We start from the raw sequence: 24,060 nt of genomic DNA, 5'->3' as shown, positions 1-24,060 counted from the left end.
ACTTTCTCTGTTCGGAAATTCAAGAAGATCAGAACAGCCCATCTGGTACTGAACATGTTCAAAGTCAACTAAGTCGTCTTTCTTCCTCGATCTGATTCTCGGTTTGAAGTCAACCACATCGTCTTCAAACACCGAAATTGGTGAAGAAATGAAGGTGATATCAGTGACTCTGAGACTGCCGATCTTCTGATTTTAAAGAACGGCAAGATGTAGAGAATGGGAAGAAGAAAAGAAAACATCGGCAGCTCTTCTGTAGACGCGAATACTTTCTTGAGAATAAAAAAAAAAAGAGTTCAAGATCCTAGAGAACAGCCAGACTGGCAAGGAAGAAAAACTGCTGGGTAAAGTCAGGTTTCATGTTTATCAATCACCAGTATAAATGTGTGGCTGTAATGGGCACAGCACGACACAGCGAAAGACTTAGCAACTGCGGTAAGGTTTGTTTGATGAAGGATATAATTCATATGAAACATAGGGCTCAATAGTGTGACCTACTGGGGTGTTTTACTACGGAGGGTACAAGTAATTTCTTGGAATTTATTGTTGGTGCTCCTTCAGGCCATGGCTGATCATTTCTGCCCGGAAGCTCGTGCTTACTTCCTCTCGTTCACCCACGATGCTAATGGCCATCATATCCTTGGGTAGAAGGTATCACACTGTGTCAGTTATATGTCTGCTCCGTTGAGACTGCTTGTTATATGGTGTTACAGCAGAAAAAGCGAACTCTACCTATTCTTGCGGTTCATAGTAACATTAGGTTTGGGTCTAATTTTCATTTTGTCTCTTTCTTTTACTTGCTCATTATTATTATTATTATTATTATTATTATTATTATTATTATTATTATTATTATTATTATTATTTTCAAAGCTGCATTCACAGAATGTCTGAGTGGTCAGTGTCAGAGTGAAAAGTGATCTGAACTGTGATTATGTACTTCACCGTGCTTCATTTAGCAGGAGAGGACAGTAAAGACGGCGCAGGACAAAAGAATAAACAAACATAAAGATAATGGACGCCCACAGTTTAATTAGACTGACAGTCTGTGCCTTTTGTTCCTGAAGGAAACACATGAATTGACATGCTCACACAATGGAACAAAAGTTCATATCCAGTCGATATAGAAGCCAGTCAGCATGTCCATGTGAATACCCTTCAAATAATGTCTTTAGCCCACCCGAAGATGATCACTGAATTTATACTACACCCGTTGACAGATGAGGTAACAAACTATAATAGTTTGGTTTTTTTTTTGAGAAAGAGTACTTAATTTGCCATCGTTTCATCTATTTCAATCTTCGCCTCAATTGTTAATTAAAGCAATCGCCAAGTACAGCGTGTGATACAAAAAAAAAAAAAAAAAAACAGAGCTGGATTTAAAACAATGAATCAAACAGGCACATCACACGCATCCGGACACACATTTTCCGATTTACAAGTTACGACATTATCGCTTGAGCGTCGTTTCACGAGGAATACCAGAGTAAGATTAGCAGCTGATTAGCAGCCAGTTTGGAGGAATACATTACCTCTTGTTGTGTCATCGGTGGGAACAGAATGATGACTTGTGAATATTCATGCTCTCACACCACAATCTGTATGGAAAGTGTACGGCGACTCATTACCATGTGTGAAAGATTTAATTGGGGATATATACCGAGATTGATGAAATCTTCCATCTGTGTGAGGAAAGGTAGAGTAGAAAGAAAATAGCACAGGTCCTTGTTAAGGCCCATAAACAGAAGATGAAACTTTGGCAACATTTATTAGAATTATTTATTTATTTTTTCTGTTCACTGGTTGAAACAGGAGATGACTCCTCTTTTCTGCTCTATTCCAAGTCATTTTCATAGGAAGTATTTCCAATTTTGGAAACAAAGCAACGAGCAGCAGGTAAAGTATCCCATTAGCAAGATACAACAGTAAATATAGTCAGTACTCCAAAACTTTATTGCACAGCAGCAGATGGTGAGGAGGACCGAGTGCTGTGTCATATTAGGCCACAGCTTAGTTCACAGGTTACATAATATACCTAACATTAAGCGTCACATGCTCTTTAACACAGGTGTGATTGGATTTTGTTTAAAATAACCCTTTTCCCCCGTCGGATCAGAATGAATTTGCCCATTTCCTGGCTGATGGTGGTCGAAACAGGACAGCACATTCTCTCTGTGTCCAAACAGTGAAACTTCAGGATGCTTCAACGCCCCGCCGGACATCTCAACATCTAAACTGAAACCAAAACGTAACAAAAAAACTTTTTAAATAGATATCAAATGGTCTTAGGCCTCATGTGTAAGAATAAACTGACAAATGCAAATCTGACAAAGTGAGCAGACGTCCCAAAGACTGGGCCTCACTCGCACGCCTGTTCGAGGTAAACCCCACAAACGAACGAGGGAAAGCATTAGCACAAACATCTGTGGCTCCAGCTTCACCTATTCTTTCCCTCCTCCTGCTCTCCACGCACTCCCTCCCTCTGCCACTCCTTCGTCACGCCTCCCCCTGCGATCGGCGGATCCCTGAGAGAATGCAGTGACTGACAAGTGTGCGACCATAACAAGCGCACACGCACACACAAACGCGCGCACGCCGCTGATTGGCAGGCGTGACATCAGCTGGTGACACCCCAATGACTTCCTGTCATTTAGTTGGATTGGCAGCGGATCCTTCCCCCTGTTACAAGCATGTGCTCTCTAATTATAAAACAATGACATTCACTGTTTGGTCAGAAGAAGTGTTTTTTTCTTTTTCTTTCTTTTTTTTTATTCCAGCAGAGAGGCTTTGAACTCCTATTCTGAAACCTTAAACACGTAGAACGTGGCAATAATCGGTAGAAAAGAAAAAAAAAAGCTGCTTTTGAACATGACAACCTAACAATATGATTATCAGTCTGCTATTGTTTGGGATGGAGATGTTAGCAGTAGATTCTGGAAGAACTGTTGTGCAGCCATTGTGGGTGGGATGTGTCCGTCCCGTCCATTTTGATTGGATTGAGATGCGAATAATCTGGATGCCAAATCAACTCCTCAATAGGTTTGCTCTACATCCTCAAACCATCCTGTGATGGAGCGGCTCCATCAGCAACGGGGCAACAAACACACGCACGCGCTCGCACACACTCGCCCGCACTCGCTCGCACTCTGCCCTGCTGTTACGCAGGCAGCGGAGACCCTCGGTCAGTGAACGCGCAGTGACACCCGAACGCATACACACACACACACACAACCTGCGTAGCAGACGCCACACCACGATACACGCCACACTCATTTCCTCATTCCCCTCCGTATTTCGCATGACATCATTCACTGAATTCATCTTTCGTTCCCCACCTGTTAGTATAGTCAGCCAGGGGTGCACACTTGGACTGGCTATGTTTGACCTGCGCATACATTCAAACATCCTCACACACACACACACACACACAACACTTACCGGTGACATGACGCCTGGTGACAGGCAAGACGGGGGTGGAGTTAACCCCCGGGTTTATAACGAAGCCTGAGCGGGACTTTACGGTCATGTGATCGTTTGGTGTTTGGTTTAAGTATTAATTTTTGTTTATAAAGGGAAGTATGTCGTGACTTTATTTGGAGAATGTTTTTGTTCATTTAAATGGAAAAATGAAGTGTCCTAAAAATAGGATGTTATTATTATTTGTGTTATTAAATTATGATTGGTGCAGAGGACTCAATCACACCCCTGGGAGGGGCATAACGGTATAAGAGCCGTAGGCAAAGCTGCATACGGGGGTCATTACTGGAAGTTGCACTGTAGAGCAACACGACTCGAATAGACCTGTTTTTTTCAAACCACCCAGCTAAAGGAAGAGCTGGGCTCATGGTTATGTTTTTCAGTTCTTATTGTAAATATTTTTTCTCACTGTAAATATCGAGCACCGGCACTGTTTGGGGACAATAAAAGGAAAAAGTCGACTTGCCATTTGGAATTACGGAGGTTGTTCTTTGAACAGGAGCGAACCCCGCCACAGTTGGTGTCAGAAGTGGGATGGCAAGTCGAAAAAAAAGTGGAAAGCTGCCAAGACAGCGCACAGGACTCCGATCGCAGAAGAGCGAGCAGCAAGAAGATGCCGGAGCAGGTGCTGAGTCAGCATGGGAGACCGTCCCACCTTCATCATCGGAGGAAGATGAGGGAGAAAGCGGGGCTGGGTTATCCACCGCATCAGTAAAGCAGCCAGAGCCTGAGCTGATGAGTCTGATGAGAGGCTTCCTGGAAGCACAAACCAGGCGAGAGGAAGGACTGCTGAGAGAGCTGCGTAATATCAGAGCGGGCCTTCCATTAACCAGCCAACCTCCTCCACAGGTCACTGTATCATTAGCTCATGAATCACCTGTGACACCAAGTACGATGACCGCCAGCAGTCCCCGACTTGACCTGCCCCCACCAGAGCCAAGTCGTCAGCGACGGTCTGCAGGATCATCCACGTTTTCTGCACCAGATAGCGGCAGCAGACTGATAGAGCAGAGATCGGATCACAGGTATTATAGTGACCCCAAAATACCACCGTATAACACCGGGGAGGACATTGAGAATTATCTCCTGCGTTTCGAACGCATTGCTAAAACCTGGAACTGGCCAGAGACTGAGTGGGCGTGCCGGCTTGTTCCGCTTCTGTCGGGGAAGGCATTGGAGGCCTACACCGCGATGGACGAAGAGAGGGCCCACTGCTACAGGGACTTGAAGGCAGCACTGCTGGTGAAATTTGACATCTCACCAGAGACCTATCGGCAGCAGTTTCGGGCGACGTTGGTGCCAGGAGGAGAGAACCCCACGGAGACCTACCATCGCCTGAAGGGACTCTACCGACGCTGGATCCGTCCCGAGCAGCACAACAAGGAGGAGGTCGGGGAGATCATCATCCTCGAACAGCTTCTTCGCGTTCTATCACCGGAGGTGAGGACCTGGGTGAAGGAGCACGAACCGGCAGATGGGCTCACAGCTGCCAAACTGGCTCTCCAGTACCTCAACGCCAGGAGAGGTCCAGCTTCACGGGCTAGTGGTACCGCATCCAGACCACCACCGCTACCTCACCATCAGCCAGCAAGGAGGGAGTCGATGAGCCAGGAGCGACGAGGTAATCCGTACTCTGCCCCAAACCAACAAGGATCTGGTAAGGACTTTGTGTGCTACTATTGCCAACAACCGGGCCATAAGGCATCTGTGTGCCCGGTGCGAAAGACAAAAATGACTGGGGCCTGTTATGCACCCAGACCTGAAACCGAGGATGAGACTAAGCAGGTACACTGCTACAAAAAGGTGACTGTGAATGGGCAAGAGGTAACGGCACTTTTGGACAGTGGTAGTTACAAGTCCTTAATTAGACAGGATCTAGTCCCTGTGGGCTGTCTGGACTATAGCCTGCAAGAGGAGGTGTCCTGTGTACATGGGGATAAGCACCCATATCCTACCGCTGAACTGACAGTGAAGATAGATGACCAGCCCTATCTGATGAACTTTGGAGTTGTGGAACGGCTGCCTGTTCCAGCTCTCCTGGGAATGGACGTTCCTGTTCGGTTACATTTGCTGGGGGAGAATAAACAAACTGTTTTTGGGGAAACAACAAATGCTAACAGTGATGTTGATGTCTCTTGTCCAGTATTAACCCGGTCTATGACCCGAGTGGGTGCCCAACCACTCCCAGACCGTCACAGAGGTCTGTGGGAGCAGAACACACCAGAGTCCACTGGTACTGACCCTGGAGTCCAGCCGTTCACAGACTTCGACCATAGTCTGTTTGATGGTGGAACGAAGGGCCCCAGAAAGTCCCGTCGCCAGCGCCGCTTCGAGAAGCAGCTCAAGCTAGTCGAGCCTGATTCTTCACAGGCAGATTTGATGTGGAATGTACCTGAGAACGTTTCTTTACTGCAGAGGGAAGATGGTACCTTGAAACATCTGTTTGCGAAGGTTGTGGGGGAGGCAAAAGAAAACTGCGTGGGAAAAGAAACTGTTGTCATGGATAATCATGTGCTGTATGTTATTGACAATGACCACAAGCGTCTGGTAGTGCCTGCTAGCTGTAGGGCACTTATCATGCACCTAGCACACACCGTTCCCTGGTCTGGACATCTAGGTCGCCACAAAACATACATGCGCATCAGTTCACGGTTCCATTGGCCATCCATGTACACAGACATCCAACAGTATTGTGCTACATGCCCCACATGCCAAAAGACATGCCCTGCCCGTAAATCCGACCGAGCGTTCTTGCGATCTCTTCCTGTCATTTCCACTCCATTCCGCAGGATTGCCATGGACATTGTGGGTCCGCTGGTGAGAAGCAGTGCAGGACACCAGTACATCCTGGTAGTGTGTGATTATGCTACCCGGTTTCCTGAGGCTTTTCCCCTGCGCACAATCACCGCCCCAGCTGTCCTGAGAGCATTGGTGCAACTCTTTTCCAGGGTTGGAATCCCTGATGAGATATTGACTGACCAAGGTACCAACTTTACCTCCAGGCTCATGCAGCTGTTTCACAAACAGTTGGGAATTTCGGCGATCCGAACTACACCATACCACCCACAGACCGATGGTCTGGTTGAAAGGTTCAACCAGACCTTGAAACGGATGTTACAGAAATTCGTTGATGACACAGGCAAGGACTGGGACCGTTGGTTGCCGTTTGTGCTTTTTGCCTACAGAGAGGTACCACAGGCATCAACAGGGTTCTCCCCATTTGAACTCCTATATGGCTGGGAGGTTCAAGGGCCATTGGATCTGCTGCGGAAGCGTTGGGAGGTGCCATCCACCAGGCAGACTGACAGAGGTGTGGTACAGTTTGTACTCGAGATGCGGGAGCGACTGGCGAAGTACCGGGATGAGGCGGAGGTCAACCTACGGGAGGCCCAGAAAAACCAGAAAACCTGGTACGACCAACAGGCCCGATGCCGTGAGTTCCAGCCCGGCCAGAAGGTGCTTCTTCTTCTTCCCTCATCCACCAACAAACTCCTCACGAAGTGGCAAGGTCCGTATGTGATTCTGCGTAAAATGGGTCCAGTCACATATGAGGTATCACACCCAGAAAAGAAAAAACCGAAGCAGACGTACCACGTGAACCTTCTGAAGGAGTGGAAGGACCGCCCTATCCAGACGCCAAAGGTGGTTTTGCTGGCCCAGGAAGTGGACAGCGATGAAGAGCTGGAGACAGGACCACAGACCCTCAGAGATGGGACATCTAGGCCTGTCCTGGCCCACCTTTCCGCAGGAAAAGAAGCTCAGCTCCTTCAGGTCTTCAGAGATGTTCCGGAATTGTTTGCGGCCCAGCCTGGTAAGACCAGTTTGGTTGAGCATGGAATCTGTCTAAAGAACAGCCAGCCCATCCGGCAGAGACCCTACCGGGTTCCACAGCAACTGGTCGAGAGACTGAAACAGGAAGTGGATGAGATGCTTCAACTTGGGGTAATTGAACCATCAAATTCTGAGTGGTGCAGTCCAGTGGTCATAGTATTCAAAAAAGATGGTTCACTGCGGATATGCATGGACTTCAGAAAACTCAATGCGGTCTCTGAGTTCGACGCCTACCCCATGCCAAGGATCGAGGACTTGTTGGAGAAGATCGGGGCAGCCAAGTACATCACTACACTCGACCTGTGTAAGGGATACTGGCAGGTGCCACTGGAAAAGTCCAGCCGTCAATACACAGCGTTCCGGACCCCAGCAGGATTGTTCCAATTCACGATGATGCCTTTTGGTCTGCATGGAGCCCCAGCGACGTTCCAGAGGCTGATGGACAGAGTGCTCCAGGGATGTGGCCACTGTAGTGCCGCCTACTTGGATGATGTGGTGATCTTCAGCAGCACATGGGAGGAGCACTTGAAACACGTGAGCCTGGTACTGGGAAAAATTCAGGAGGCCGGATTAACACTTAATCCCGCAAAGTGTGAGTGGGCACGACAGGAGGCACGGTACTTGGGATATCAGCTGGGACGGGGAGAGGTGAGGCCCCAATTGGATAAGGTAGAGGCTATCCGGGACTGCCCTCGACCCCACACCAAGAAAGAAGTCCGCTCCTTCCTGGGTTTGGCTGGCTGGTATCGAAGATTTGTGCCTCACTTTGCCAGCATCGCTACCCCACTCACAGCACTGACCTGTAAGGACCAGAGGAACCCGGTTACTTGGACCGACGACTGTGAGAAAGCCTTCAGGGACCTTAAAGCCCTTCTCTGTTCATCCCCTGTCCTCATGAGCCCAGATTTCAACAAAAAGTTTGTGGTGCAGGTGGACGCATCAGAGGTCGGACTGGGAGCTGTGTTGGCCCAAGGAGATCCTGGGGAAGAACGGCCGATCATGTACCTGAGTCGCAAGCTCCAACCCCGTGAGTCCAGATATTCAGCCGTGGAGAAAGAGGGCCTGGCTATTAAGTGGGCTCTGGAAAGCCTGCGATACTACTTGCTCGGTCGGGAATTTGACCTAGAGACAGATCATCGAGCACTCACATGGATCAACTCTATGAAAGACCATAACAGTCGCCTCACACGGTGGTATCTGTCCCTGCAGCCGTTCAAATTTGAGATACGGCACCGATCGGGGAAAGCCAACGTAGTGGCAGACTACCTTTCGAGGTTGCCGCACATCGCCAACCTCCGGGAGGAGGGGGATAATGTGATGGAGCGGCTCCATCAGCAACGGGGCAACAAACACACGCACGCGCTCGCACACACTCGCCCGCACTCGCTCGCACTCTGCCCTGCTGTTACGCAGGCAGCGGAGACCCTCGGTCAGTGAACGCGCAGTGACACCCGAACGCATACACACACACACACACAACCTGCGTAGCAGACGCCACACCACGATACACGCCACACTCATTTCCTCATTCCCCTCCGTATTTCGCATGACATCATTCACTGAATTCATCTTTCGTTCCCCACCTGTTAGTATAGTCAGCCAGGGGTGCACACTTGGACTGGCTATGTTTGACCTGCGCATACATTCAAACATCCTCACACACACACACACACACACAACACTTACCGGTGACATGACGCCTGGTGACAGGCAAGACGGGGGTGGAGTTAACCCCCGGGTTTATAACGAAGCCTGAGCGGGACTTTACGGTCATGTGATCGTTTGGTGTTTGGTTTAAGTATTAATTTTTGTTTATAAAGGGAAGTATGTCGTGACTTTATTTGGAGAATGTTTTTGTTCATTTAAATGGAAAAATGAAGTGTCCTAAAAATAGGATGTTATTATTATTTGTGTTATTAAATTATGATTGGTGCAGAGGACTCAATCACACCCCTGGGAGGGGCATAACGGTATAAGAGCCGTAGGCAAAGCTGCATACGGGGGTCATTACTGGAAGTTGCACTGTAGAGCAACACGACTCGAATAGACCTGTTTTTTTCAAACCACCCAGCTAAAGGAAGAGCTGGGCTCATGGTTATGTTTTTCAGTTCTTATTGTAAATATTTTTTCTCACTGTAAATATCGAGCACCGGCACTGTTTGGGGACAATAAAAGGAAAAAGTCGACTTGCCATTTGGAATTACGGAGGTTGTTCTTTGAACAGGAGCGAACCCCGCCACACATCCCTAAAGTGGTTTTGGTTTGTGCATCAGTTTCCATGGCAGCGTCTACACGATCTGCGACAATGGTTAGGTCGGTTGTAAGTGGCAAAATGCATCTACATCGAAGGAAGGACTCCAGCCGATCATTTCCTACAGCGATGCTTTCCATTGATCCACTAAGTCGCTGAAGTGCCCAATGTTGTAGGTGAGCATGGCCACCCGTGGCTCGTCTGCAGCTCTGCAGCACAATACACCTCAAACCGTGATTCAACCATCATTAACTTCTGCAGAAATTTCAGCTACACTACCTCCTCTGAAGGTCATAATGTTATGGATGATTGGTGGAACTTTGTCGATTCGTTTATTATTAGTACTGGTCTATGATGTAAGGGTTAGGCCAGATAAAACAGGTTACATTGAGCTAAAGGGTAAAAAAAAATCAGCTGTTTGCAGCATAACACAGAAACCTTGGGACACATTATCACATACTGGGCATTTCGAAAAAAAAAAACCTTCATAAGTTTGTCGAAAAACAACACGTATTTGACTGTATGTGAAGTCTGATACGGTATCATTCCTCACACAGTACGAAGCAACTTTTACGACATATATCTGGGTTTAGACGCAGTGGATCTGGGTTTGAAGGAGAGGTTCACCAATCAGAAAATTGCCGGCAAATTGTCACACCAGCACTAAAGTAAGTCAATTTTCCACCATCAGGCTTTTCATCTACATGCACTATGTGCACACATTAAAAAAACACACACACTCTCTTTCACACGCACAAACACACACACACACACAGGCTTTCAGTGCATACAGACATGGGCTAATAAGCCTAGCATGAAGCTCAACCATTACGCAGCCCACAATGGAGGTCGTCATTCCTAATGGGTCCTACCACAGTGATAGGCTAATACTGTGGACGATAGAGCACTTTAAGTCTAACGGAGGTAACGCATTATGACCAGCTGGTGAGAGGAAGAAAAGCAAGAAGGTAAAAATGGGACAATATGGGGGCTACTGTAATTATGTGTAACAATGAGAGGTAAAGAAAAGAGGACGGCTGTGGCTTGTTGTTTGGTGGTTACAATTTGAATTATGCTGCTTTTTGACTTTACATTTCTTGCCGGGTAATGCCTTTGAATTGAAATGTACTTACTGAATACAGTTCAATAGATAGTCCAAGTCAAGACACCCCATATACACACAGACACACACATACACACACAGAATAAAGGGACTGAACTAGATGCAAGTACAGCAGTGTATGATTACAGGCCAGCAGGCTAACATGCATTCATTATCATACATTCACATAAATTCACACCGCTTTAAAACTGAAAATGAACAGCATGCCCGTGCACACACACACACACACACACACACACACACACACACACACACACACACACACACACACACACACACACACACACACACACACACACACACACACACACACACACACACACACACACACGCACACACACACACACACACACGCACACACGCACACACCCTGATACACACATCAACCAGCCACATCAACATGACACACTGGTTACAACACCTGTCATTCTCTAATCCTGGTAAACCTTGTTCTCTTCACGTCTCATCAAATAAACCACCATATTTTTACTTAAACATAGTCTTTGTCCCTGCTGATCGCTTTTACACACACACACACACGCACACACACACGCACACGCACACGCACACACACAGAGCTGTCTAAATGGATGTACATGACAATAATTCACATTATTGAAAACGTGCCCATTCCAAACACACGTTAGAGACAAGTGTAAACTGAAAATATTAACATGTTTCAATGACTTAAATGCCAATTCGTTCACAACATGACAAAGTTTAAGCTCCTCTAAAATTGGATGGCTGGAATTCTTTTAAAGAACGTTGTGACAAAGACCAACAAAAGCCTGAAAAACTACCGCAGTGCCCATTAAAAGCAACAGGTCGGTGGCATGTTGGGTCTAAAAGAAGTATGTTGCAGAGGTAGAGTTTGGATTGATGGATTTCTTTTGGTCTTTCATTGGCAGTACTAACATAACAAAAAATAATCAGTGAAAAATTGTGTTGGTGAAGTAACGTAAGAAAATGAGTTTTCTACTTTTCTATGAACATATCTATTTTCAGAATGGACGATGCATGGAATCAAACCCAAGACTCATTGTAACAACCATAAAAATATGTCACGTTTTCACTGATAGCTTTGAGATTCCTTATTTTTATTTTCTTTGATAAATCTTTGGAATCATACACTGAGCAGGCAATCGTCTTGTCGTTGTGGTTTAGAGTCTAAGAAGCTAATGTGGATCATTGAGAAAATGACATCTCAATATAACAAATCAAACCATCAAATCACATCTAAACAGTTTGGAATAATTTCTCCAACTATGGTATATAGTACAATCAAATTATTTAGAAAATTTTGAAAAACACAGTTTATAGAGATTTACATATTTTATTTTTCTCTACCTTATACTATGTCAGCATAGATTCTCATTAGAAGAGTCCAGGTGCAGTTCTGGCTGAAAGCATTTGGTTCATCTAAAAACAAACCACCAGTACTGTGGTGAAGCTACAACCGTGAAGCAGTCGCTTCACGTTAAGAAACAACAGACTGTTGCTGAAAGATGACGCAACTCAAGAAGTGGGGATCAAACTAAGAATTTGCTTGTTATCATTTAATAGTGAAATGTCACGCTTGATATCTGAAATGTTGTCCACCGTAAATAAAATACGTCTCAATGAATTTTGCAACAGAAGCATCCTGTTTTTATTTTTCATTAAATCATCCTAACCTTTGTAGAATTAGGTTGTTGTGCCTGTATGAAATAAGCAATCAAAGGTTTGCTTGGTTTATTTGAATATCAAGCAAGGAGATGCAGCGAAAAAAGAAAAGGTCACACAACCGCTGACAACCTGCAGACAAACACACAGGCACACACTCTGGAAAATTCACAGTAACCACATGCCAGCTATATGACGACCATCTGACTGTGTGACCAATCAGGTTTTATCATCACATGAATATTCATGATGGTGAGACGACTGCTACGGCGCACACACACACACACACACACACACACACACACACACACACACACACACACACACACACACACACACACACACACACACACACACACACACACACACACACACACACACACACACACACACACACACACACACACACACACACACACACACACACACACACAGATGACTGGCATATCTGATTGGCAGGTTCAGATGAGAGAGCCAGCTGTCCACTTTAAAGGGCATCTTAAACAAACTGAACACTCGTGAGCATTACAGAGAACACAAACCTGCACCTCCACTTCGAGATTCAATTTTAGAACAATCGTTTTAAGAATAAAGGACAAGGAGGGGAACTTAGTACGATAAATTAATAACAATGACATCAATTCAAGTCTCTGCAGCCGTCGCGTGAATGAGAAAGCCACGCTGGACCTTCTTAATGGAATCTCTTCTTGTTCATGAAATGTGTGAGCCAACCAGACATTTTCTCCTGGAAAAACCAGAGACCTTGAAGTTAAGACACAGCATCCTGCTCTGCCTCTCCTGCGGACCATTAGGCCAATCAAAAGGTGGCCTTAGATGAATGTGACAAATCAGCGGCTCGGCCAAGACTGAACTGTACTGAATAGCACCAATTTGCCTTCTCGGTCTGCCACCATTACGTGCAATCAAATGTAGATAGAGTGCAGGAGCTGGAGGGAGCAGACGGAAAATGGAGAAAAAAAATGGGAATGATGCAAAGATTACGAGGGGGGTGGGGGACGGAGGGGGAGGAAGATAGAAAGAGGGGGGGTGTTCGAGAAATATGGAAGAGGAGAAATGTTGAGATTATCACTGGGCTCTAATCAAGAGTCTCTTCTGGTGACGAGCGATCAGATGTGGAGGAAAAGGCTAAAAATATCCTTGGGTGTGCTATATGGTTTCTTAAAGCACTTTGGGATGTGAGGTGAGAACTGGTGATTAGATGAAAGGATGGATGGAAGGACAGGTGGGTGAATGGTGAGGGTTTAATTAAACCAGAGATATAACAAGAGTTTAACAGGGTCAGTAATGGCTGAACAGGGGAGAAGGCATCACTTAACATAAAGATGAAGAACGGGCCACCAAGAGCACACAAACTGCATGAAAAAAAAACAACTAATCAGTCCAGAGGAAAATGGCTCCAAAGGTGGAACTTTTCAAAATTGTCTTACTTCGCCTTTGTAGAAATGGGCAAAACGCAACTTTTCTGAAATGCTACTACTGCGAATGAGCGCCAAGGCCATAGTAAATAGTTCTTCTGCACATGTGCAAGTAAATTCCAGACTGTCATGACTCCCAGTCCACATTCTCCTGGGACTTAAGAGTTGAGAGTCACCGGGAATGGCAATCCAAATTTGTCACCTGTCCACATGAATGCCCGTGTGATAGAATTGAAACAATTGTGTAGCATTGCTCCACACTGAAAATAACACAAAGAATAAATAGAATAAAGTTAAAATACCAATCCGACAGGATAAAAATCAAATGAGTAATATTGAATATTAGTATAAACACGGTTAAGCAGTGACTAGTACAAAACAGGAGTTATCAAGTCTCGTGGCTGTCGATGAGGGAGCCTCATCTATAAAGGCTGCTTACGCACAAAACGGGTCCTGAAAGATGCATACGCCACTTCCCACGCTAACTTTGTGATCTAAAAGAATTAACGTGAATGCCGGTACGTCAACTTTGGACCTTGCGCACGCACGTTTTGGGGACGGGGGAACCTGGCGGCGAAGATGGTGAGATGGTGAATTGAAGCCAGATTCATCTTATATATTTCATGTCTTCACATATCAGACTTATATATACTTGTAATGAAAAACAGCTCGGCTGCAGTGTTCTAGATGGGTTTTTTTATAGTGACCCAGCAGCACTATGCTCATTGACTTTCATCTCCATGATACAGAGCGCTGGATAGAACTGATTGATTATCAATTGTGACAAGGTGTGTAACAATCGGTCTAATTTCAGAGGAAGCATATAAATAGCGCGGTGACAGCCGTGCATAATACTGCGCCGTGGATGCGCTGGCACCGCCATGCACTCGGGACACACTGCACACCTATGCCGTCGCAGCTCTCTCTCTGTGGCTCTCGCACTATTTACGGCGGTGACGACGTGCAGCCGATCACTTTTTTTTTTTTTTCATTTATTAGTGATGCCGCTACCGTGACCACCACTTAATATCTTTTTCCTGGCCTCCGCCTCCCCCATGACTATTTCACTCTCCGTAAAATTTCCTTTTCCTCGTCTGACATGATTTAGTGTTAAATACCAGCCATCAGCCAGCTGATGTAAATGCTGAAATATTGCTGAGGTACTACGCATCGACCATTTATGGTAGAATGTGGGCATGTCCAGGGTGGGATATGAACTGCACAACATTCCAGGTGGACTGTGATCTATAAAAGGAAAGCACATACTCACGGTTTTACAGATCAGAATTACTTTTTGACGTACGTCAGTTTGAGCTTTTGATCGCACATACACTTTTAGTAAGTGTCCTACGCAATGTAAAACGGAAGGGGTCCAATAGATTTCCCTTCCATGAAAATGTTATGTCAAATGTTGTTACGATATATGAAAAATCACTTCTGTTGCTCTGAAGGGCAGCAATATCCTGACATATTTCTTCATCGTTTGCTGAGGTCAGTAATGAAATAATCTGCAAGAGCAAGCCGCAGGATCTCCATTCTGAACTTCCTTGGAAAGCTGCATTACAGAGCTAAATACTACATATTCTATCAGGGAAATAAAGGCCACACGATGAAAGTGCCTCTGATCTAATCCAATTTCATTTTTGTAATGCAAGAAAAGTTGAATTATCTGCAGTGAAGGGTTTGAAGTGGCTAAAGGGCTGACACCTGGAGCCAAAGCTGCAGAAGATAAGTGGCTGCAGAAAAAGAAACACACTGTAAGCACAAAGCCTGTACCTCTATTCATCCTTCCTCACATCCATTAGTTATTCTTTAAAAAAAAAATTAAAATAAAGCTGACATGATGTAATTAATAATAAGCGCAGGTATTAGGAGTCAACTGTACAATCAACTGCGGAACAAAGACAACATTTCATCATCATCAAAAGGAGGGGAATTTACTCTCATTGTGGAAAATTCTAACATATAACCCAAAGCAGTGGGTATGAGAGGGTGAGGGGCAATGAGAAACACAAGGTGTAGGAGAGGTGAAGGGAAAGGTGGCGGCGTTCAAAGTGCCAACATTAAATCCATTCAATTTGGTCCAATTAGTCCATATTAGTCTAACTGCCTAATATTTTACTTTAAAGAACATGCAATTTGGAGATGCAATCACAGTGATAAAATGAGGACTTTGAAATCTGGAAGTGCTTTTCTGTGTTCTGGTTCACATAGGCTGCTTTTCTGAGTGTATACGTTTGAAAAGGGCTGCGGCTCTATTCCGCAGTTCCAATTGCAAGTGTTTTTGTTACGATCTGTATCTGCGTAATGGTCATGTGAAATCCCACTTCACAAAAGAGCACGGTGGAGAAGTTAAAAAAGCTATAAAAAAAATAAATAAACTGGATGTTAGGTCGGAATTAAGATAGAAAGTCCAAAATATTTGTTGAAACACTCTGGCTCATTCATGCCGGCGAGTGTGCGCACGTTGCATTCACACTGGAAGATACCGTGTTGAACTTAATCACACAAAGTAGTTCTGACAGATAATTTTCTTCACCTCTTAGGGAAATTGGGCCAATGCTCTTAGAGTGGTCTTTGTGTGCCTGGAAGCATGTGAGAGCATTTTGTATTGGTGGGAAGAAAAAAAAAAAAAAAAAAGAGCTCAGTGTTCATGTGTGGTTTAATTTGAGTGCAGGAGGTGTGCAGGATCTGCACATACTTGGAAGTAATAGTCTCTGCTCACACTAAACAAAGACACCACTGGTCCAAACTCGGCTTATCGCAACAAAAACCCGATTGTGAGATGTGAATATATATACTGTACATAGATGAGATTTACATTCCTCAAACTTAAGTCTAATCAGAGAAAAAGATTCTCATTCTCAATGGACGTCAACAGAAACTCAGATAAGCACTAATCCAATACTGAGAAGTGTACAGAGAGACACTTTTTCTAGTTCGCACAGATGCAAATTGGAAAACAAGCTCCTCTTGTCCGATCTCTTCCTTAATATAAATAGAAAGATGAATCTCCCTCTCATTCACAGGAATGCTGTAACATCACACCGACAACTGGGGAAGAATTGTGCTCAAGGTTCATTCAAGTCATTTTTGAATGTTAGAACAACATCAAACATTTACCTTTAAAGTGGTTTCTAAAAAAAAATCTCTATACTAACTTGTTGCACCCAGCAATGTTGAAAGCTCACCTCTGACTAGTTAAAGTTGTGTAAACTCAAATAAATTCCACTACAGAGTTGAAACAGAAGGAAACTATGATGAAGAGCATCTGGATGTTTCCACTGCCGAGCAGCACAACATCTGCACTTTGACAGAAGTACAACACCACTTGTCAAATATGACACGAAACAACGATTGTGTGATCATTCAATACGATATCTGAGGTTTATACAGTTGCCATGTGGTCGGAGCTTCCCAGCAGTGACTCACTGCCGTCCTCCTCGCCTCGCCGGATAATCACGAGTCTCTAAAAACGTGTTTTGTTTTCCGTCTGGAAACACGCTGTTCTCGTTTATTTGCGGTTTCGCTTTGCACAGTCATGCTACCTGTGTTTGCCGTGAGCGAGTGTTCACTGCGGTTCGAGGTGACGGAGCATGACTCAGCGTGCGAAAGCCAAGACATCGCATTATTCATGTATTGGTCTTGAACAAAATAAATAAATAAATAAAAAAAAAAACCCATAAAACTGCAGTTTTGGAATTCAAACTGACACAAATAAAAAAGGAGTGTTTGACGTCACACCTCACTTCGCCCACTCGAAGTACACAGGAAGACTTGAGTCTTGACACTCACACGCCCCGCTGTGAGGCTGCGACGGGAGGACGCCACGTCAGGGTTTGGCTCGGCTCGGCGCGGCGTGGCACAGTCGAGCCTCTCCAATGGAAAATGGCCTTCACTCACCTCAGCAGGCCAAAGCCTATTTTCTTGCTCTTCTTTTCCGTCTCCTCGGGCTCCTCCGCTTTCTTCTTCTCCTTCTCTTTTCCTTTGGGCTTGCTCTTTTCCTTTTTCTTTGTTTTCGCTTTCTTCTTCTTCTCCTTCTTGCCTTTCTCCTCAGTCTGATCGCCGACTCCCTGGCGGGATGAACTGCTGGCAGGGGTGTCCCGACCTGAACTCGGCTCCGAACAATCATCTGAAAGGAACGAAAGACAAAGAGGAGGAAGAACGATAATTATGGAGTGAGTGTGGGAATAATAATGTGTGAGGGGAGATTTAGTCATTGTAAAAAGAATCAAACCGCACTGAGTCATTATCACTGAAGGAGGCCGACATGAAGTCGGAAGAAAAAAACACATAAATGTTGATGTCAGACATGTTCTAATGGCTTAGATAATACCACGCAATGGTTTAGATCTCTGCAAATAAAATGCAGCAATACATACAATTACATGCTTGTCGGGTTGTTCTCTTCTATCAATCTGAAGCATAATCGATCTGCTCGAATCCTAAACTCTAATCCCATCTTGTTTTGTGGACAGGCAGGAAACTCGGGAGTCAGATTTTTACAGCCAAACCAAATCAAAATGTTACTCCTGCAAAGATTTAATTGCGTGTCGGCATTTGAACCGACAACACTTAATTAGGGTTGTGTGTTTGTTTGTTTGTGCAGCAGAACCACGGCTTGTGCTTGTTCCACGTCCTTGTCAGCGTTCCACACTGCGAGTTAAATAAGAATGAGCACAAAGACCAAACTGAACTCGGAAGAAACCAAATTCAAATTAAAAAAACGTGCGTGCGCTTTCTGGAGAGAGTTTGAAAACATCCAGAGCTCCATTTTTTGGCTTCCAGTCTTTCATCTTTCTTCATCCATTCATACTTGTTCCTCCATTCGTCTCATCAGTTTCCCCTTTTATGCTTCCCCCCCCCCTTCCTCTCCTACAGCCATTGTTTCAACGATTCATTCTCACGTTCTCAAATCGATGCATCCCATCCATTCTTGTCTTCTTTCTTTCTTTCTTCATTTCCATTTTTTTCCTACCATCAGTCTATTGTTTTATCAACTCCTCCCAATCATCAATCTTTCTCACTTTCATTCATCCTTTTTTTTTTTTACTTTCCTCCTTTCCATTTCTTCCGTCAGACATCCATCCACTCCCTTTATTTTATTTCTTTATTTCTCTGTCCTCAATCCATCACTGCGTACCGTCTTCAATCCATTCATTTTTTTCTTCAGTCAAGGAAACATAATTTTTCTTTATTCATTGATCTATCCAGTCATCAATCCACCATCTATCCATCAATCCATCTCTTTATTAATTTGTTCGTTCCTCCCAGCCTTCCATGAAATATGTTTTGAGCATTACTAATCGGGAATGGTTTGAATTAATCAGTCAGAAGGTAACAAATAGAAAATGACTCAAATAAATAAGACCTCTGGCCTTTGTCTCAGTCTCACTTTGGCAATTTGAACGGACTTGAATCTAACATACATGTTATTTAATGCATTTCTATAGTATCGTAGTAGTAGTATTATCAACGATTGGTTTCTCACCAATTAATGCTCTTTATTTAAAACTGCTTCGGCATGAGATGAAAGCGGATTTGATTTTCATCAAAGGAAAAAGTTTGTGAGACAGATGGAAAAGTCAGGAAGTGAAGGTTGATGGCTTATCACTGCTCTTCAGAAAACTGTTCTCAGTCAATTAACAGCAGCCTAGAAAGTGTTGAGTCTTTAGAAGGATGGTGACAGATGCGGCCACTGTGTGTGTGTGTGTGTCTGTGTGTGTGTGTGTGTGTGGTGTGTTGACGCGCCCTATTAGTCCGATCCCGTGTGAGCGCAGTGATCTGAAACAGGCCGACTCATTACTCTGGTGGTGACTGATAAGAGTTTGCTGCTAATAACGCAGCTGGGAATCGGATCCGTGTTGATGTTTGGAAGGCCTTGCATCACGTTGCAGGAGAACGTGTAATTGAGCGAACACCTTGTACATGGAAGGAAGCTGAGCGTATCGATTACTGTGTTTAAAAAAAGAAAATAGCATTTCAGAAAACGTGCCTCAATGTGAGATTTATAAATGAAAACCCGCAAACAGATTATTCACATCATACTGTAAACAGCGTAAGCTGCGTGAAATGAATCTATATGATACACCAAGTTTCCTTTTTTAAATTGAATCAAGGAAATAAATCAACTTTTGAGTGGTATTTTGATTGAGATGGTCCAATGAATATTGGACCATCAGCACTATGACAACCCACCTACCCAATCACCTACTTGTGATTTTTATTGTTGACGATCATTAAAGTTAACAACGTCTTTTAGTGTTGTGCCGATACCGATACCAGTATCGGGAGGGGGGGCCGATGCCACACTAAAAGGTGGTATTGGTATCGGCAGGTACGGACTTTTAACTCAACGATACGCAGCGCCGTGTGTTTTTCTCTCTCCCGACTCTCACTCACTACTGCCCTGACTCCTGATCCATGTATGGTGACGTATTCCGTGCATGCCAAGGAAAGCCTCATATGTATATTATTTGTTATTTTAATCTAAATTTAACTGGGGTTGGACTACTGTTTTACATGTATTTACCGGTACATGGATATTGCACTTTTTTTGGGGCATTTGTGAACTAAAACTCAGGTTTAAGAAAAGTTTTTTCTTTTTTCAGTTTCACCCAAACCAGATAGGAAATAAAAAAGTTGTCCTACATTTACTGTGTTGGTGTTTTTTTTCCTGTTTCACAAAGGTTTAAGCAGTGCCAGATGAAGCCATAATAGCAATGATTTATACAACCAAGTGAGTATGCAGTTCTTAAGAATTGGAAGAAAAACAGGCCATATCTTTTTTAAACACTGCAGCATAAGCAAGTATCGGTATCGGAAGTATCGGTATCGGCCGATACTATGCAACCGGCTATCGGTATCGGGACACAAAATTGGTATCGGAACAACACTAATGTCTTTTATTGTTTATCATACAATGACAGAACAGTTTGTGTTTAGATGGTTTAGCGTTATTGGTGCAGGTTTCAGTAACTTTTGTGGCATACTATAATTTTATGCGTTTTGTCTGCTGATGCCGTACTTTCAATCACCGCAGAAGTGGAAGACACTATAGAAATGTAATTCTCACTACACTGAAAGTAATTTATTAAATTTGAGGACACGCAAACTAGAGGGAAAAAATGATTTATGGGCTAATGAACCAAGAAGACAGCTCTCACAAAGGAAACATTAATTTAATGTGGGTTGTCAATGCGTTTAGTGTGTTCTCGGAGGTAGTTCAAGAATTAAAGGCGCCAGGCGAAGAAACAGCAATACACAGAAATTTAAGGAAAATAGTAACCGAAACATCAGTAATTGTAACTATTTCATAGTGGTGATCAATGACTAGAAAAATAGAGAAAAATTAATTTCTGACACTTTCTGGATTGCTCATACCATCGTCATCTTCAGCTGGTCCGTCATACGACTTATCAATAGCCGCGCGGAAGCTCTCGTTGCAGCCTCTTCCTCTGACCATATTTGGGCGAGGGCGGTGAAATGGGAGGAGTTCGCTCTTCCTGTTGACCTCTGACATGGCCGTCTGGAGACTCTCGAGCGAGCTGGACTTCTTCAAGCCGAGGGTCGGTCCGAGTTCCACAGTCGCTGTGGAGGAGCAGAAAGACACAGCTGAACTCTGTGGAGCCACCCAAAGAAAAGAAAGAAAACAGTGATGTTGTTAACCATGCAGTTGTTGACCCTGTGATTGATGTGGAGGCTGCTCCGCTCCTACAAGTTCTTCATCCATCACCACAAGTACACTGTGAGAGATATTACTGAGGGAGGGAGGGATCCGGCAGGGAAGATGATGAAGAGGAGCGAGATGGATGACAGGAGTGGAAGAATTCACGGGAGAGCCAAAAGGAGACATGTTGCAATGCTTTACATTCTCCACTGTACATAGTCCAGGCAGTGACAGCAGCTCACCTTGCCTGATCTGCATTAAACAGACTACTTATAACAATGGTTGCTAACGCAGCCAAAGCTAACGTCACTCCCTGATTTCCTAAGTTGGACCGAGATCAATCTGCAGTCCCACTGTGACTTCACCCAGCACTTGTGAGGATTGCTGTTGGTTAAACAAAGGAGGGGGGGGCAGAAGGTAATGTGTCTGTCACCATGTGCCAACTAAAAGCGGGGAAGACGCCGACGGTGGCCAAGGTGGGAGGAAAATGGTCGGAAGCCACGAAGAAAATTAAGTTTCCTCGGGGGAATATCGCCGGGGAAAACCGCGGTGGCAGAGAGGAGGACAGAGAAAAATGAGGAAGCAGGGACGGAGGCTGGGCTGACTGCCAGCTCAAAATACTGGTAATCCACACACACACACACACACACACACACACACACACACACACACACACACACACACACACACACACACACACACACACACACACACACACACACACACACACACACACACACACACACACACACACACACACACACACACACACACACACACACACACACACACACACACACTTTGGATTCCTTGCTGGCTCTGGCTTGTCAATATGATGCCACTGTGATTCATGATAGCTAAACTTGCATCACTTTAGCTAATGATTCCCTATACACACTGCTGCCCGTGTGTGTGTGTGTGTGTGTGTGTGTGTGTGTGTGTGTGTGTGTGTGTGTGTCACGGCAAAGGAGATGAGAAGGCTGGATGTGACTTCCACATCTATTTAAACAACCATTAACCAAACACACACAAACACGCGGAGAGTAATAACGCACGATAAATGTATGCACATGCATAATGTAAGTAGGCTGCTCGGGCGAGGAGAAGGAGGACGAGATGGACAAAGGCCACAACATCTGAGACTGCCATCCATAAACAGTGTGTCTGCTTGGCATTCCGATGCACAATGAATTTTCTAACGACAGAATGGCGCGTGATTAAAACATACTGAGTCAACCCTGGAGTGATACTGTGGCTTTTGATGGAGGGAACACAAATCAATCTACTGAAGATGTGTTGTTTTTCTTTTTTAGATTTATAGTATGAAAAGTGTGATATCACTTTCAGAGAAGGTTCCTACTGTGTACAAAGAAAGCATTGGAACAGTTCTGCATGTGCAAGCAAGGGAACAATGCATGTTAATCACTTGTGGTATTGTTTTGGAGCTGTGTTGCATGTGTACTCGGCGTCGCAGGTCTTGACACTTTAAAAATTTAGTTTTATTGTTTTCTTCAACACCTTTTGCAGTTATTGGCAGAGCTGTACCGTCTGGAGTAATGAGAGGATGAATTGAAAACCCCTCACACAGGGGAGTTTCATCGACCATGGCCTCATTGTGAGGATGTCTCCAGGGCGAGTCCAGGGTAGGGACAAAGTGGTTTTCTCTGCAGAGTTTGCATGTCCTCCCTGTGAAAGCCAGATTCTACTGTCCTGTCCTGCATAAAGAAGGACATTCAGCATGAAGGATAACTGCAGTATGACGGAAAATGAGTGCTCCAACATGACAGCATGCCAGATCACTAAGTGTTCAAAACCTTTTTTTTTTTTTTTTTTTTCTCCTGGATTCATCAAGATGACTGTCACTCCCAATCTATGCCTCCTCAGTTTGGCTCTGGCTACTCCCTAATCTTTCCCAAGATGCGGTTGATAATAAAGCGTGACCATTTTGAGGCAGTGAAGGAGATCCAGTCTAAGTCGCAGATGGTGCCTGGCGCGTTTAAAGGACGGGACATCCAGACTGTTCCAAACGAAGCAGGAACACCGGTAATGGGGAAGCACTGTGACTACTTTAAGGAGGTAGAGACCAAATTTGGTTCTGCTGCATTTTTGTCAGCAGAATAAAAGAACAACACTTATAATCATTTTCTGAAATGAGTTTTGACACAAAAGGGTTTGCTAATGTGGTGGTTTGCTAAATTGTGCTTGGACATGTTCACTCTCTTAAAACAGATTGTGCAACCTGTGAGACAGCACAGGTACATGTTGGTGTCCCACAAGGTTCCGTCTTAGGACCGCATTACATATCAAAAGGCTCGGATAAAAAAAATATATATATTATTTTCCTTTTTATGCTCAAGAAATTGATTTATTGTTGGGCTCCTACTTCTGAGAAATCTTTAGAACACACTTCATTGGAAACATGCAACATCTATGTTTTTAATACAGCATTCAGCATTCAGTACAATGTAAAAAAAAAAAAAGGGCAAAACTTTTCTCAGAATTCTCCATCAGGAACAAATCTCACAGAGATGGATGCAGCCCTTCATTTGAGCTCATTTCTTGTTTTTCCTATTATTCAAAACTTAATAATACATTCATCAAAGAGAACCTTTTC

The 24,060-nt window shown here is 44.4% G+C and overlaps 1 protein-coding gene across 6 annotated transcripts in view; it reads right to left on the bottom strand.

The window, feature by feature from the left end:
• pard3bb (par-3 family cell polarity regulator beta b) overlaps positions 1-24,060 on the bottom strand; it is a 242,849-nt gene that overhangs the window by 81,861 nt on the left and 136,928 nt on the right. For all 6 annotated transcript variants that reach the window (XM_080478440.1, XM_080478441.1, XM_080478442.1 and 3 more), the window contains exons 18-19: positions 21,161-21,367; positions 17,681-17,909 (exon numbers count right to left, since the gene is read on the bottom strand). In XM_080478440.1, the coding sequence (XP_080334566.1) occupies positions 17,681-17,909; positions 21,161-21,367 (436 nt within the window). The remainder of the gene's footprint in view (positions 1-17,680; positions 17,910-21,160; positions 21,368-24,060) is intronic.

This window comes from Lipophrys pholis, assembly GCF_963383615.2.
Source record: "Lipophrys pholis genome assembly, chromosome: 13".
NCBI classification, from domain to species: domain Eukaryota; kingdom Metazoa; phylum Chordata; class Actinopteri; order Blenniiformes; family Blenniidae; genus Lipophrys; species Lipophrys pholis.
The sequence above is the reverse complement of the archived record's forward strand: the minus strand, read 5'-3'. Positions and strand labels throughout refer to the sequence as shown.